The following is a 16,931-nucleotide window of genomic DNA, read 5'->3' on the forward strand; positions in this document are numbered from 1 at the left end:
CTCTGCTGTGTAAATACCGTTTTCATTCAAAAGTTCAAAAAACTTTTATGAATATATGTGTATCCAATTCTGTTACTGCCCTGTGTATATCTGGATAAACAACGCATAGCCTTCTAGAATGAAGTAAAACTTATGGTGGTACATTCTAGGGTCTATATTATCCATGGTATCATACTTTAAGTTGTAGGTATCACAAAGAAACTAATCACTTTTGGGTACACCTTCAAATCATTGGGGAAATCAGTAGCTTACATCTGACATTGTCAAAATATACTACTGCTGTTCACCCTGTTTTCAAGCAATTACTGAGTAAGCAGATGTTGGGGCTCTGAAAAAGTAAAAGATAATAAGAATTATCTGGCATATGGCTGATGCTAATAATATACTTAATTGAAAGTTGTTGGCACTGTACAGTATTCTCAAAATTTTCTGATTGTGTAAGAGACCCGATGTGTGTGGTGCTCCTGCCCTATGCGCCACACACACAGTGTCAACTCAAGTTAATCATCAGACATTTTTGTCAACCATCCAGTTCTGATGTAACAGTTGTAGAATCATTCAAAGAAAGTCTCTGCTCAATAGTGTGGAAGTTCCCAAATCATGCAAGATTAGTTGGGGGCATCTTTAATGTAGTGAGTATACTCTGGGACACCTATGGATTAGCTGCAGGTAGTATGGGTGGATAGTCTTTCGAAGTAGTTATAAACACTTTTTCCGAGAATTGTCTTGGGTGGCTAGTTCAACAACCACATGCAATGCAAATATTTTATGCCTTTTAACTACAAACAGGCTGACCTTAACAACAGTGTAAATGCAGACTAAAGGATTAGTGGTCATGGTATCATAATGACAATGGTTACTAAGTTAATAAAATATTCCAAGCTATTATGCCGTGGTCAGACATATCTCACATTAAAGACTAACGTTTTGTCTCCATCTGCGGATGACATTTTCAAGGGGGATTGTAGCTTTTTTGAGTGTCTCATTCACACATTGGCTCGCAGTTCAGCAATGAGCCAAGGTGTGAAGCGGACACTTAAAGAAAATGTCCTCTGCAGATGAGTCAGTAGTGAGCCACAGTATGAACTGGACACTCAAAGAAGCTATGAGCCCTCTTGAAAATGTACTCCGCAGATGGGGACAAAACATTAGGTTTCAATGGGAAAGCCATCCAATTACAGCATAATAGCCCAGAATATTTTATTAATTGTGACATTTCCGACTATGAAAGTTCACATTTTACAATGGTTACTAAAGTTAATAAATTCATCACAAAGGTTAGAGGCATTTTATGCTTGAAAAAGCCGATAATCAGTTGCTAAACAATGAATGGACATCATTTTGTTCAAAGATTACGGACGATGAGGAATTACAGGCAACACCCAAACTGACACTCTTGGGAAGTGTTTGCTGAGTAATTGGATTAAGGATGGAAAAGGCACACTGTGATTTAATAACAAAATTTGGAATATGCTGAGGAAACAGACATTGTGGCAGACTCAGAAATTCAGTTTTATATATATATATATATATATATATATATATATATATATATATATATATATATATATATATATATATATGGCAGCTTACTCTAAATCCAGAAAAATTTAAGCTAACACACATGAGTAGCAAAAACAATCCTGTAATCTTCAAAAACATATTAGTGATGCTTGACAAAGTCATGTTCATTAAATATCTATGCATTATATAGTAAAGCAATATGAAATGGAATGAGCACATGAAGAGAATAGTAGGGAAAACAAATTATTGACTTTGGTTTACTGGGAGAATACTAGAAAAGTGTAGCTCATCTACGAAGGAGAATGACACTTTTTCTTGAGTACTGCTAGAATGTTTCGAGTCCCCAAAAGGTCGGATTAAAGGAAGACATCGAAGCGATTCAGAGTTATGCTGCTAAATTTCTTACCAGTAGGTTTGATCAACACAAATGTACTACTGAGATGCTTCATGAACTCAATATGGGAATCCCTGCAGGGATGACAACGATCTTTTCGTGAGGCGCTATTGAGAAAATTTAGAGAACCAGCATCTGAGGCTGACTGCAGAACAATTCCACTGCCACCAATGTACATTTCACATAAGGACCATGAAGACAAGATAAATCAGGACCTCTATGGAGTCCAATAGACAATTGTTTTTCCATCACCCCATTTGTGAATGGAACAGGAAAGGGAATGACCAGAAGTAGCAGTAGGACCCTCTGCTACGTGCACCATATGGCGGATTGCAGAGTATTTACATAGATGTAGACAGACAAATAAGTTAAAATTAGTTTTTGGTAAAATTTGATTAGAAACTGACAGCTCATCAGGATGTATTTCCAAGAAAACATAATGAATTTAATTTCCGCATGCCAGTTGCCTGAAGTTGCTTTGAGTGTGGTAACCAAGTCAGTTTGCTATTGAACAGCAGTCCTAAAAATCAAAAATTGTGTAACTTCTAGTGGTGGTTATCTAAGTATAATTCAGGGTGTGGGTGGACAAATATAATTCTATGGGAGTGCAAAACTATGGATCATAATTCTGGGCCCAAATCTGTGTTTTCTGTATCACAGCCTGGAGTTGATGTACCACTGTACATAGTGATGCATGATTACAATATAAACTGAAATTATCAATTATTGCACCTGTTAAGAGAGTGGCACTCAAGATAGAATTCTGTGGGCATGTTGTCTTGTATACGTCGGGTATTAAGGGTCGCACCTCCTTTGATGCAGAATAGTCAATGTGATACAAAAATTCTCAATAAAAACAGGCACATTGCCTTATGAGACTCAAGTAGCATAGCAAAGATGTGGTGTCTCCAAATTCTGTCATGTGCCTTTCTCAAACTGATCAACACTGCCATTAGATGTAGTTGACACACAAAGGCATCTCTCACAGCAGACTCTGACTGCAAATGGTGACCAGTGATGGATCTTAATCCTCTAAATCTACAATGAAACTGTGGAAGCTGATTTTTGTTTCCAGGCACCAACAAAATCTTAATTATCATCTGTCAAAAAAGTTCTCAAGGCTTTGCTGTTAAACTTTTAATTATATAGCTAACTTTACATTATTTACAATAATGGAAATTCCTGGATGGAAAAACACACAAAATAAGTGGAAGGAAACCACTTACCCAAAGAGGACTGGTATATGGCACACAGGAACACGTAACATAAAACAGTTAACACCAGATTTCAAGCTTTTGCTCTTTTTTTACTAAGAGCACACACATTCACATACACAATTACACAGACACTCAAATGTACATGTTCACAGTAGCAGCGGGGCTGATTATTGAATATCATTTACTGAAAGCAGTTGTCTGGAGTTGGGAGGCCGTAGAGAAGGATGCACAAGACAAAAAAAGAGGGAAGTAGGGTAGCATAGGCAAGTCTTTCGCCAGATGACTCTGTGGCTGCACAACAAGATGAAAGCAGCTCGGAGGGCAGAGAACCTAAGGGGCACGGAGGGAGGGAGGGGTGGGGAGGGGAGGAACATGGTGGGGGAAAAAGGGGGAGAGGGAGGGACAGAGGGCGGCGGGCACAGAGGGTGGTGGGGGCGAAGAGAGGGGGGGCAGAGAGGGGGGGCGGAGAGGGGGGGGCGGAGAGAGGGGGGCCAGAGAGGGGGGGCGGAGAGGGGGGGCGGAGAGAGGGGGGCCAGAGGGGGGGGCGGAGAGGGGGGGCGGAGAGGGGGGGGCGGAGAGGGGGGGCGGAGAGGGGGGGCGGAGAGGGGGGGCGGAGAGGGGGGGCGGAGAGGGGGGGCGGAGAGGGGGGGCGGAGAGGGGGGGCGGAGAGGGGGGGCGGAGAGGGGGGGCGGAGAGGGGGGGCGGAGAGGGGGGGCGGAGAGGGGGGGCGGAGAGGGGGGGCGGAGAGGGGGGGGCGGAGAGGGGGGGGCGGAGAGGGGGGGCGGAGAGGGGGGCGGAGAGGGGGGGCGGAGAGGGGGGGCGGAGAGGGGGGGCGGAGAGGGGGGGCGGAGAGGGGGGGGCGGAGAGGGGGGGCGGAGAGGGGGGGCGGAGAGGGGGGGGCGGAGAGGGGGGGCGGAGAGGGGGGGGCGGAGAGGGGGGGCGGAGAGGGGGGGCGGAGAGGGGGGGCGGAGAGGGGGGGCGGAGAGGGGGGGCGGAGAGGGGGGGCGGAGAGGGGGGGCGGAGAGGGGGGGCGGAGAGGGGGGGCGGAGAGGGGGGGCGGAGAGGGGGGGCGGAGAGGGGGGGCGGAGAGGGGGGGCGGAGAGGGGGGGCGGAGAGGGGGGGCGGAGAGGGGGGGCGGAGAGGGGGGGCGGAGAGGGGGGGCGGAGAGGGGGGGCGGAGAGGGGGGGCGGAGAGGGGGGGCGGAGAGGGGGGGCGGAGAGGGGGGGCGGAGAGGGGGGGCGGAGAGGGGGGGCGGAGAGGGGGGGCGGAGAGGGGGGGCGGAGAGGGGGGGCGGAGAGGGGGGGCGGAGAGGGGGGGCGGAGAGGGGGGGCGGAGAGGGGGGGCGGAGAGGGGGGGCGGAGAGGGGGGGGCGGAGAGGGGGGGCGGAGAGGGGGGGCGGAGAGGGGGGGCGGAGAGGGGGGGCGGAGAGGGGGGGCGGAGAGGGGGGGCGGAGAGGGGGGGCGGAGAGGGGGGGCGGAGAGGGGGGGCGGAGAGGGGGGGCGGAGAGGGGGGGCGGAGAGGGGGGGCGGAGAGGGGGGGCGGAAAGGGGGGGCGGAGAAGGGGGGGGCGGAGAGGGGGGCGGAGAGGGGGGGCGGAGAGGGGGGCGGAGAGGGGGGCGGAGAGGGGGGGCGGAGAGGGGGCTAGAGGGGGGGCGGAGAGGGGGCTAGAGGGAGGGAGAGAGGGGGGGCTAGAGGGAGGGAGAGAGGGGGGGGCTAGAGGGAGGGAGAGAGAGGGGGCTAGAGGGAGGGAGAGAGAGGGGGCTAGAGGGAGGGAGAGAGAGGGGGCTAGAGGGAGGGAGAGAGAGGGGGCTAGAGGGAGGGAGAGAGAGGGGGCTAGAGGGAGGGAGAGAGAGGGGGCTAGAGGGAGGGAGAGAGAGGGGGCTAGAGGGAGGGAGAGAGAGGGGGCTAGAGGGAGGGAGAGAGAGGGGGCTAGAGGGAGGGAGAGAGAGGGGGCTAGAGGGAGGGAGAGAGAGGGGGCTAGAGGGAGGGAGAGAGAGAGAGAGAGAGGGCTAGAGGGAGGGAGAGAGAGAGGGCTAGAGGGAGGGAGAGAGAGAGGGCTAGAGGGAGGGAGAGAGAGAGGGCTAGAGGGAGGGAGAGAGAGAGGGCTAGAGGGAGGGAGAGAGAGAGGGCTAGAGGGAGGGAGAGAGAGAGGGCTAGAGGGAGGGAGAGAGAGAGGGCTAGAGGGAGGGAGAGAGAGAGGGCTAGAGGGAGGGAGAGAGAGAGGGCTAGAGGGAGGGAGAGAGAGAGGGCTAGAGGGAGGGAGAGAGAGAGGGCTAGAGGGAGGGAGAGAGAGAGGGGGCTAGAGGGAGAGAGAGAGAGAGGGCTAGAGGGAGAGAGAGAGAGAGGGCTAGAGGGAGAGAGAGAGAGAGGGCTAGAGGGAGAGAGAGAGAGAGGGCTAGAGGGAGAGAGAGAGAGAGGGCTAGAGGGAGAGAGAGAGAGAGAGAGAGAGGGCTAGAGGGAGAGAGAGAGAGAGAGAGAGGGCTAGAGGGAGAGAGAGAGAGAGAGAGAGGGCTAGAGGGAGAGAGAGAGAGAGGGCTAGAGGGAGGGAGAGAGAGAGGGCTAGAGGGAGGGAGAGAGAGAGGGCTAGAGGGAGGGAGAGAGAGAGGGCTAGAGGGAGGGAGAGAGAGAGGGCTAGAGGGAGATAGAGAAGGCTAGAGGGAGAGAGAGAAGGCTAGAGGGAGAGAGAGAAGGCTAGAGGGAGAGAGAGAAGGCTAGAGGGAGAGAGAGAAGGCTAGAGGGAGAGTGGGAGGGAGGGAGGGAGAGTGGGAGGGAGGGAGGGAGAGTGGGAGGGAGGGAGGGAGGGGGAGTGGGAGGGAGGGAGGGAGGGAGGGAGGGAAGGAGAGTGGGAGGGAGGGAGGGAAGGAGAGTGGGAGGGAGGGAGGGAGGGAGAGTGGGAGGGAGGGAGGGAGAGTGGGAGGGAGGGAGGGAGAGTGGGAGGGAGGGAGGGAGAGTGGGAGGGAGGGAGGGAGAGTGGGAGGGAGGGAGGGAGAGTGGGAGGGAGGGAGAGTGGGGGGGAGGGAGAGGGTGGGGGGGGAGGGAGAGGGTGGGGGGGGGGGGGGGGAAGGCAGTATGTGCTGTAGATAGGGAAAGAATGGTGAAAGTAAGGTAATGCAATTGGGAACAAGTTAGGAGGCCAGGGGGATTGTGAAAGTGCAGGACATGTTGGAGAGAGAATTGCCAAGGGCATAATGCAGGGAAAATTATGCTGGAATTGAATGTTCAAATGGGTTGTGTAGTGAAGCAACTGTTGAAGCCATTATTGTTGTGGTGTGCATCATCTTCGGCAACTTTATGGTCAAGTTTGAGGTTTACCACAGTTTGGTGGTGGCCATTCTTGGAGCGGACAGTTGCGTGCTTATCTACATCTGCATCATCCTCATACACCAAAAGCTCCCAAAGAGTATGTGGCTGATTATATGTGGCTGATTATCCCCTGCCACTACGCCCCGCCCCCCCCCCCCCATACCACCTGCGAATGCTCCCCCCCCCCCAATACCACTTGCAAATGCCCCCCCCCCCCCCACCTCTTGCAAATGGCATGCAGGAAGAAAGATTGCCAGTGCACTGCTGTATTACCTCGAATTTTCTTGTCACGGCCATTCAGCGAGATTTTTGTGGGAGGAAGTAATATGTTGTGCAATTTATCTCAAAGTGCTCACTGAAAATTTCAATAGCAGACACTAAACCTTTCTGTGATGAACACCACCTCTCTTGTAATGTCTGCCACTGGAGTTTGTTAAGCGTCTCTGTAATGCTCTCATGCCTACTAAGCACGTCCATGATTAAACGCACAGCTCCTCGTTGGATCTTCTCCATCTCTTTCTATCAGCCCTACCTCATAAAGATCCCAGGCTGATGAAAAAATTCAAAAATTGGTCAAACAAGTGCAATGTAAGCCACTTCCTTTGTGGATGAGAGATTTCCTTCAGATTCTTCCTATGAATCTCTGTCTGGCACTGATTTTCCTACTGTTGTTTTATGTGGTCCTTCCAACAAAAGCTGCTGTGGATCCATCAGGTTGTACAACACACCACACACTGACAAAATCACTTCAATAAACAATTTTCCACCACTGTGGTTTCAGTAAGCTACATTGAAGTTGACAGTTGCTGCAAAATTGCAATTCTGCAACCTTGCACATGGAGACAGGCAAGATTCTGCTGAACAAGAAGTAAGGACCCAGAGTCTTATTGAATTAACATTTTGTGGACAAGGTCCTAGAACGTAAGTGAAGTATTCTGTACACAGAATGATGGAAACAAGAACACATGTATCTGTGAAAGACAAAATGAAACAAATAAAAAGTAGGTTACAGAAATTTAACAAGAGGTAATGAGACCTAAATGGTTCCACGAACCATTAGTTTATTTAACACAGCACTGTGCAGTGTTCAAATGAATGGCAACACACCAGGATACTATGTAACTATGTTTCCTAAGTGAAACAAAATAATTTTTTTATTATTGTTGTTGCTGATGTTTTGTAATTTACTACTACTACTACTACTACTACTACTACTACTACTCTGTTTGTAGCTGAATGTAAAATGGTAATTTTGCATTAACATTTTCTATATGGACATGGTTACCCATTTCCACTATGTTACACACTTCATAAATCACTAAAACTACCACATCTCAAGTCTTCAGCACTTTTCCCTTAACTGCCCTTATAGAGTAATATTCACACACATGCAGGTAAGACAGAATCTAAGAATGAACTTAAAAAGATATACACCACATCAAAGGATAAAAATGATCCAGAGAATGTTTACTCACCGAGGGAATTGCTTGGTTTGAACAGATGGGGTAATTGTTTCCTGCAAAAATTTAAACACAAATCACTGTAAGATGACATGACAATAATGTTCATGTTTGTTATGCATTATATGTTACTAGGTTTGCACACTAGCAGATTCATGAGAATAACGAAGTCACACAACCGATAGAAGTTGGAAAGAGGAATATTTATGCAGTCTACTACCAACACCTCTCACTTGTCACAACTCATGATAAAAGGAACAGATTTCTCTATTCTCTGAAGTCTATACCTAAATAATATCCTGAATACAATTTGAGAAAGGAGACAATCATCTATTTAGCAGCCACTGATACAGGAAAAATTCAAGCAGGTTCAAGACACACAATTTTAAAAGAGAAAAAGGTTTCAGCTTTCTTATTTTTAAAAATCCCTTAATCAGGAGGTAGGGGATAATAGCCAATATAAAGAAGGAAAGTGGAAGCAGTATAGTTGGTGAAGAGAAGTACTAGAGAACTACCAAGAGCTATTTGTATCAGTAGGTCTAATGTGAGTGCTAAACTCAAGAAGTACTGTAATGCTGCCTAACTGCAAAAAGAAGGTACATAACATCAGGAAAGCAGAATTAAATATGGTTCAAATAGGCCCATATGGTAAAACAGGCATTAAGAAAGAAAAGATAAAAAGATGGCAGTAGGTAAATGCAATCGTGTAAAAAAAAAAAAAACTAAAATTAAACAATGAAAACAAAAAGTAGAAAACAGTAGACTCTCTAATAGCACCAGAGCCCACAAATGGACTTTGGAAGTACAAATGTTAGGAGTTGGTATCCAACTGAAAATGGTTCATCTGGTGAAACACATACCAATTGTCTTTCTAACCAATGTATTCAAAGCTGACATGTCAATGTAAAATGCTGGACCAAACTTACAGGTCAGTTGACAGATTATGTGTGTTTTCTTACAGGGTGACATCCTCTTGATTACATATGTTTTTCCAGAGAGACTGGAGCATATAGTACCAGAAATATGCATAGGTAAGGTTTTACTACAGGATCACTCAAATGAATGAAGAGTGTGTACTTTTTGGGGTGGTGTGGAAGTGGATGGAGGATGAGATAGGAAGGGTCTAAATCCATCCTGGCATTTGCTTATGGTAGTAGGTCAACAGAAACCATCACAGTGTTATCAATGATTTGGTACAAACATCTAGAGAGTAGTTGGGGGCAAGTGTATGCATTGAGGTAAATGTAGGTATTGTCACATCTCAGTTCCAAACATTTTGGTTGGCAGCAATGCAGCATTACTAGTTTGGCAGTACTGTCAAATGAGAAAGAACAGTGCCTGAGCACCAGTCAGCATGTGCACATCATAATATGAAGTAAGTTCTGTTTTTCTCATCTTCACTGTAGTCTTGGTACAACTTTATTTCTACTTCTTGCATAGTGTGTTAACATCTTACGATGTTCCTGTTCACTAGAAACTCTAATTACCTAAAGGTGAATACTTGTAAGTTTGAAGAAATCGAACATATGATAAATAAAAAAATGAGGCAAGTGTATGTGGCTCAAGGAGCAACTGTAGGCACCACCTGCTGCTTCTTCAGAGACTACTTCATGCCACCAGTGAGTCCTCTATCTGGAATATCATTTCCTTCAAGTAGTCACACATCACTGTCAGATATCATTCCTATTCCTCATATCCAAAAAGCAAGGAAACAATCTAGGAAAGGTTCGAAATCAACCCACCTGGCATCAACTCCACACAGACAAAAGTTGTAACAAGCAATTAAAGCGGAAGAGGATGCAGCTAATGAGAAGATGCAAAGAGCAGATGTAGGGTCCAAGGCTAAGAACCAAAAATCTAAAACCACAGGGAACAGATAACTAACATTGTCTAATTCTTCTTCCAAAGAGTCCAGTACAATGTTCCTTTATAAAAGTGAAAACACGTGCAACTGGAATTTATTGTCAGAATCTGAGACATGACAGTGGCATGTCCACATTGATTAGGCCTATACAAAAAGGTGATTTTGTAATTTGTCAATCAAGCAGGTTTGGAAGAATTTTTCAATAAAGGGATTCCTAAAACACTTCAGTTTATCAAGACAATGGGGGATGTGTTTTTTCATGAGGACGGCATTGCGGAAGAAACTTTCACATGCACTGCAATCTAGCTGGAGTGAATTCAGAGATGCATTTGTATTTCGAGATGACCTGAGTAGGTACAGTGCCTTATTACAGTGTTAATTTCGTACAATGTTGTCTATCATTTATTCAAGTTTTGTTACCAAATATCTGCATTTGAGTTGATGTATTATTTCATATTTACATATAAATGTTGGTATTTGAATGTTTATTATGCAATAAGAAGTTGTATCTTTAAAAACAATATTTTAGCCTCAATTTTCCAAAGTTAGAGATTGTTTCACGATCTTTTTCTCAAAGGAGCAAGTTTACTCACGAGTGTACACTTACCCCACTCAATGGGGCACACGTACACATTGCTGTACCCTTGGAAAACTACTATTTATGGATAAATTAATGTAAAATCATTTTGAGAGATGCATTTTTGAGACCAGCACATGCTTTAACTACAGTAAAATGTTTATATCTCTGGCTTACTTCCAGTACTTCCCACATGCTCTCATACAAAATTTGTGTACACTTACCCCACCACAAAACTCTCTTTTTCCCCCAAAAAACACTGAGTTGCTTCACTTAACATATTATTTCCACAAATATAATGTAGTTAATGCTTGCTCTTTTAGTGTTACCAAAAATACAAAAACTATCAAAACATTAGTCATAAGTACTATCTCCATAAATGCATTACAAAAAACTTACTTTTTGCAGTTACATACGCAGTTATTTACATGGTGATTACACACACATACGTGATAGTCAATGGGTACTCTCAAATAAATCTAGAGGGGTGAGAATAAACATTATCTAATTTATGATTCTGAATACTCAACTTTTTTTTTAAATAGTGCATAAAATATATATTACTTCCAGTCTCATGACTGCTGCAGAGTCATTAACAACTGTGCTTTTTCATTGTAGATCATTACTTCACCAGAGTTCAGCATTTTTTAGTACTGGACTGACAACTGTCTATGCTGAAAGAGGTAAAATAATTCCAGCATTGACTCTCCCTCTTCTACCGCTGCCCTCCACTGCTTTTCCAAGGAATGTAACAAGAGTGATAAGCCAAATTAAATACAGCAGTTTGTTTCTCAGTTTTAATTTTCTTTTATATATTCACTCTACATAATACAAAAGAAATCTGAACTGAAAAATATCTTCAGCAACTCATTTTTAAAGCTGAAGCTACATGACGGCAATTTGCATAGGGGATATTGGAGGAACACAAAAGTCTTTCTGAAAGGGGGGGGGGGGGGGGGGGGGGGGAAGAATCAGTAATGTCAAGCAGCACAGCTGCCTCACACAAAATATTGTAGAAAACATACAATGACATGAAAGTAGCATTCCAAATTACGAGACAGAATGGCTGGACAATAGTTATTGGCATTAGAAGAAATTCTTAATACTGCCGATTGACACACACAAAAATAAAAAAAAGTATCCAAACATTTGGAACTTTACTTCCTTCCTTCCTTCGAGTTTCAGAGTGGGCAAAAAGTCTCAGTTAGTACATTAGTAAACACTATTCCTGCCTAAGTGCAGAGGTAATATGAGGACAGAGTGAGAAGTAAAGAGAGATTAAGAAGAAGAGAGATGAAATGAATAGTGGAATTCAAAACTAAGAGGAAAATGACAAGATAAAACCAGAGTTTGGGTGATGGGGGAAGTGAAAAATTAAAAATGGAATTTAAAAAAATAATATTGATGAAAAATGAAAGAGGGGAGACATTATATATTAACTGAGGTTAAGACTAGGATGGTGTAGGGATGTCAGAATTTGTTGCAGGGAAGTTATCATCTCCAGAGTCGAAGCATCTATATAGCGAGTGTGATGTAACAAGCACTCAGGTCACTTGAGACATGCTGTAGGAAGCATGCTCAGCAACTGGGTACTGGCTGTCCAAGGCCGAAAGTTGTTCTATGCCCATTCATGCACACACAAAGTTTTTGTGATGGTCACAATGCTATGAAATGAACAGGCCAGTTGGTGCACGATGTGTCATGTTTTGTAACACCTGACATTCAATGACTTACCCATGGCAGTAGTGAATGAGGTTTCCAAGGGACTCAACACTGTGGTTATTTGTTCATTTATCCTGATAATTGACAATCCAATAGAGGAGTTTTGCAATTAATACTAATAGAGTTGGGTCAAGTGCTCTGATGCTATCACAAAAGACAATTTAAAAAGAACAGTTAACTAAGAAAGTCAATATAAGAATTTACAGAACACACACATGCGAGGGTAGAGTAGCAGGATGAAGTGTGCGGGTAAAGGTTCCCCAAAGAATACGAGTTGGGGTGGAAGATGTGCTTAGTGGCTCTGTCTCCTCCACTGAACTGACACTAGGAGAGAATACCATAAAAAAGGAAAAAGTCATTCCATGTACCATGTGCAATAAGAGCAAATAACGCATCCACAAATTTCAAGTATTGGCTGTAAAGTCACTACTAAAATGAGTGCTTTAATTCAAGTGGTAATATCCACTTTCCTACACAGAAAGTTTATATAATATAGAGAGCGAGAGAAAGGAGGGCTGTAGGTACATGCAACACAACTGTTGTACTGAGTGTACTGCCTCACAGTTTGACAACTTTGTATTGCCCCCTTACGACTCTCCCAAGCGGATTATTTCAACACCAAATTGCCACGCTTCACAACTGCATCTGTTGCACAGTTGTCGATTTCATGCCTTATAAGTGCACATCTTGCAGTCATAGCATTCACATTCTACTGGAGAAGGTGGAGGTAAAGGTATGTTTCTCAAGTGCTCGTTTTGGCATTGCCCTTGCCATGCCATTTTATTCCTTACTGCCACGGGGCATCCTCTCTGCTCCCCCTTAGGTGTTTATTTCCAAGTCACATATACTCATGTTTGCCAAGGTGTAGTAACTGGCTCTCATTTAGATACACTATGTCATCAAAAGTATATGGACACCTATCTGAAAATGTCTTACAAGTTCGTGGTGCCCTCCATTGGTAATGCTGGAATTCAGTATGATGCTGGCCCTCCCTTAGCCTTGATGACAGCTTCCACTCTCGCAGGCATACGTTCAATCAGGTGCTGGGAGGTTTCTTGAGGAATGGCAGCCCATTCTACATGGAGTGCTGCACTGAGGAGAGGTATCGATGTCGGTCGGTGAGGCCTGGTTCGAAGTCGGCATTTCAGAACATTCCAAAGGTGTTCTATAGGATTCAGTTCAGGACTCTGTGCAGGCCAATCCATTACAGGGATGTTATTGTTATGTAACCACTCTGCCACAGGCCGTGCATTACGAACAGGTGCTCGATCGTGTTGAAAGATGCAATTGCTATCCCCAAATTGCTCAACGGTGGGAAGCAAGAAGATGCTTAAAACATCAATGTAGGCCTGTGCTGTGATAGTGCCACACAAAACAACAAGAAGTGTAAGATCCCTCCATGGAAAACATGACCACACCATAACACCACTGCCTCCAAGTTTTATTGTTGGCACTATACACACTGGCAGATGACGTTCACCGGGAATTTGTGATACCCACACCCTGCCATCAGATCGCTACATTGTGTACCATGATTCATCACTCCACACATTTTTCCATTTTTCAATCATCCAATGTTTACTCTCCTTACACCAACTGAGGCGTCGTTTGGCATTTATTGGCATGAAGTGTGGCTTATGAGCAGCCGCTCGACCATGAAATCCAAGTTTTCTAACATCCTGCCAAATTGTCATAGTACTTCCAGTGGATTCTGATGCAGTTTGGAATTCCTGTGTGATACTCTGGATAGATGTCTGCCTATTACACATTACGACCCTCTTCAGCTGTCAGTGGTCTCTGTCAGTCAACAGACGAGGTCGGCCTGTACGCTTTTGTGCTGTATGTGTCCCTTCACGTTTCCACCTCATTATCACATCATAAACAGTGAACCTAGGATGTTTAGGAGTGTGGAGATCTCCCCTATAGAGGTATGACCCAAGTGACACCCAATCACATGACCACATTCGAAGTCTTTGAGTTCTGCGGAGTGCCCCATTCTGCTCTCTCACGATGTCTAATGACTACTGAGGTTGCCGATATGTAGTACCCGGCAGTAGGTGGCAGCACAATGTACCTAATATTAAACTTATGTTTTGGGTGTGTCCAGATATTTTTGATCACATAGTGTATCTACCACCCAGTTACAAAAGTAAAAATCAAGCATCAACCAATGTCCCATAGTAGCACCACAACAAAATGTCAGATTGTGAGCTCACTTTCGGCACGGTCTTCAAGGGAACCCTAAACCACAGTCCATTGTAGCACTCCTCAGAGTGCGTGCAACATGAGTACGGCATCACAAACAACAGTTATCATTGACATGGCAACGTTACCATTGATCCAAGAGGAATAGGTCAGCTTTGACAATGAGCATAGGTTGATCAACAATGAGAGCATGAAGGACACAGAGGGTACAGATAGGATAGAGAAAGTGCTAGCTAATGTGCCAACTGCTAACTTTTTTTCTACTCTAGAAAATGCGGATGCGAAATTTGAGGGTGATATACAAGTAGTTAGGAAAAAGAAGGAGTAGGTACCATCCATCCCTATACCCAGGGGCAATACAGTTCTTGTCAAGGACTTGCAAGAAGGGATAAAGTGGAAGTTGACAGCAGTCTACCATCATTGGACTACGAAAATACAAGCCGAGTCCACAGAGGACTATCAAAAGATAAGGGCAGAATTATAGGACCGAGAGACCAAATTCCACTCGTATTCAATGGAGTCAAAACAGGCACTTAGGATAGTAACAAAAGATCCTACAAATAGATGCAAGGGCTGAAGATGTTAAACGAGGCACTAGTTGTGGAATGATTCAAGCTGTCATCAGTACAGCAATTCTTGAAACCCACTCCGCCTGGAAAAGGATTGAACAGCCACAAGAAGGAGCCAAATTTCATGGCAACTACAACAACGAAGCACAAAGGGTGTTTAGACTAAGATATCTGCTCGGCTTCGGGTTAAGGTTAGAGAGGTATGACAAACCTGAAGGTCCTGGGCAGTGTCACTGTTGCCAGAAATTCAACCATACTAGTAAGAATTGTAGCACAGAGCCCAAGTTCATTAGGTGGCCAGACCACCACGTGACGAAACTATGTAAAACAGAGAGGAACACTACAGACATCTGCACTGCAATGGCTCACACTCGGCGTACTACCATGACTTCAAGGCTTACCATAAATTGCAACAGAACCAGGGGCTATAGAAAGCAGCCACCACAGCTACTGTCACTTCCGGACAGAAAACTTGGCAGTAGGCAAAGTTCAAACTGCAGCTTGTTCAGTTTCTGGTACTTACGCATCCGTGGAATGGTTGGGCTTCCCCCTCCACCTCTACTGTCACAATGATCTCTCCAGCAGTGTCACAGGTGTGCCCGCTCCCAACCCTGTTACCCTCACCGCCCCAGGTGGCCACAGCTAGCAGAGATGCTGCCAGTGTCACTTCACATCCCACATAACCAACATCTCAGGAGGTGCCAGGCACCAGCAATGATCTCTGTAGTCTAATGCTAGAGTCTACAGAGATCAGGCTGTTGTTGCAAGGATCAACCTGAACATGATAATATTGATGGTCAGTGGTCTGCCCTGTGTAGGACTGATTCACAAAAGTGACGATTCTTGCAGAAGCTGCAATGGCACTGTTTGTTGATGGACTTTAACAGAATTCCGAGTTTTTTAATACAACATCAGAATGTCTATGCCATTGCTGATACATTAGCTCAATTACAGTCGTCTCTAGACCGGCACACTCTAGATATTGCCTCTATCACAGACACACATCTATCGCTGACTGATCAATTCAAGGTTCACAGTTACTCGGTCCATGGGGTCAACTGCCTCAGCATTTCTGGCAGTAGAGTTGTCATCCCTGTGAGATGAAAGATTTGACACCAGATTATCAATATGCAGCAGCGAAAATGGCAGCAGGCGGAGACTGAGGTGGTTTGCTGAGGCTGGTCCCTCCACATGGGTATTTGCTACTAAGGAGCCTACTCACATCCCTTACCAAGCCTGTTCAGGCCATATATCCTAGATATCTTCCTGTGCAGGGGACTGCCTTTGGGGGCTGCAGCAATAGTTCACTATGAGCTGGATTCAAGACCATAGCCCAGCTGTCCTGGAATGTGCCAATGTTGAAGACACAAACCAGAGGATGGCAGAAACAATGCACGTTACTAACTGTGAACAATATATCACCAACACAGGACACCACTCGTACGTCATATCACAAATGTAGACTGAAAGTGATGTGGGTTAGGCAGTGAAGTATCTGACAGATGTCCTCCAGACCTGTGCTCGAGAGATGAGCACCAGGCTGACCACCAAACCTTTTCCTAGGGATTTTGCACATATTGAATGATTTTACTGTTTGTGCAATGAGATTCTGCAATATGTGAATTATTTTAGATTGTTACTGATACTCTCATGTGACATTCATTATTACAGGGTGACTCTGTGGTGATGTTACAAACTTTCATTGATGATGGAGAAAGGTAAATGTATCTATTTGCAGTAAGAGACCCTGGTCTGGAAATGACTGTGTCACAAGAATGTACGGTCACAAGAAGACGAGCTCCGGTCAGCCACATGGCACTACCGAGAGCATCATGTTCGGTATTTCGGTGTATGGCTCTGGCACATCATACCACATCTGCTACAGTGATCTGAGCAGCAGATGGCACCACAACAACACATTGGTTGCTTCAAGAACAGCTCCAAGCTAGACGCCATGTAGCATGCTTTCGACTGACCCCAAACCACCACTATTTGCAATTCAGTGGTGTCAAGCAAGAGAGCAGGGTGGAGGTTGTTTTCTTCTGATGGGAGGTGGTTTTGCCTTAGTGCCAGTGACAGCCATGTGTTGGTTAGGAG

The 16,931-nt window shown here is 45.5% G+C and overlaps 1 protein-coding gene across 4 annotated transcripts in view; it reads right to left on the minus strand.

Annotated features, from left to right (window-relative positions):
• The window catches only part of LOC124555648 (inner nuclear membrane protein Man1), a 337,416-nt gene that overhangs the window by 203,371 nt on the left and 117,114 nt on the right, over positions 1 to 16,931 (minus strand). For all 4 annotated transcript variants that reach the window (XR_006968574.1, XR_006968575.1, XM_047129632.1 and 1 more), the window contains exon 4: positions 7,913 to 7,953. Coding sequence is in view for 2 of the 4 variants with exons in the window: in XM_047129632.1 (XP_046985588.1) it covers positions 7,913 to 7,953 (41 nt within the window). In the remaining 2 variants the exon portion in view is untranslated. The remainder of the gene's footprint in view (positions 1 to 7,912; positions 7,954 to 16,931) is intronic.

The sequence above is a fragment of the Schistocerca americana genome, chromosome X (genome assembly GCF_021461395.2).
Source record: "Schistocerca americana isolate TAMUIC-IGC-003095 chromosome X, iqSchAmer2.1, whole genome shotgun sequence".
Taxonomy (NCBI): Eukaryota; Metazoa; Arthropoda; class Insecta; order Orthoptera; family Acrididae; genus Schistocerca; species Schistocerca americana.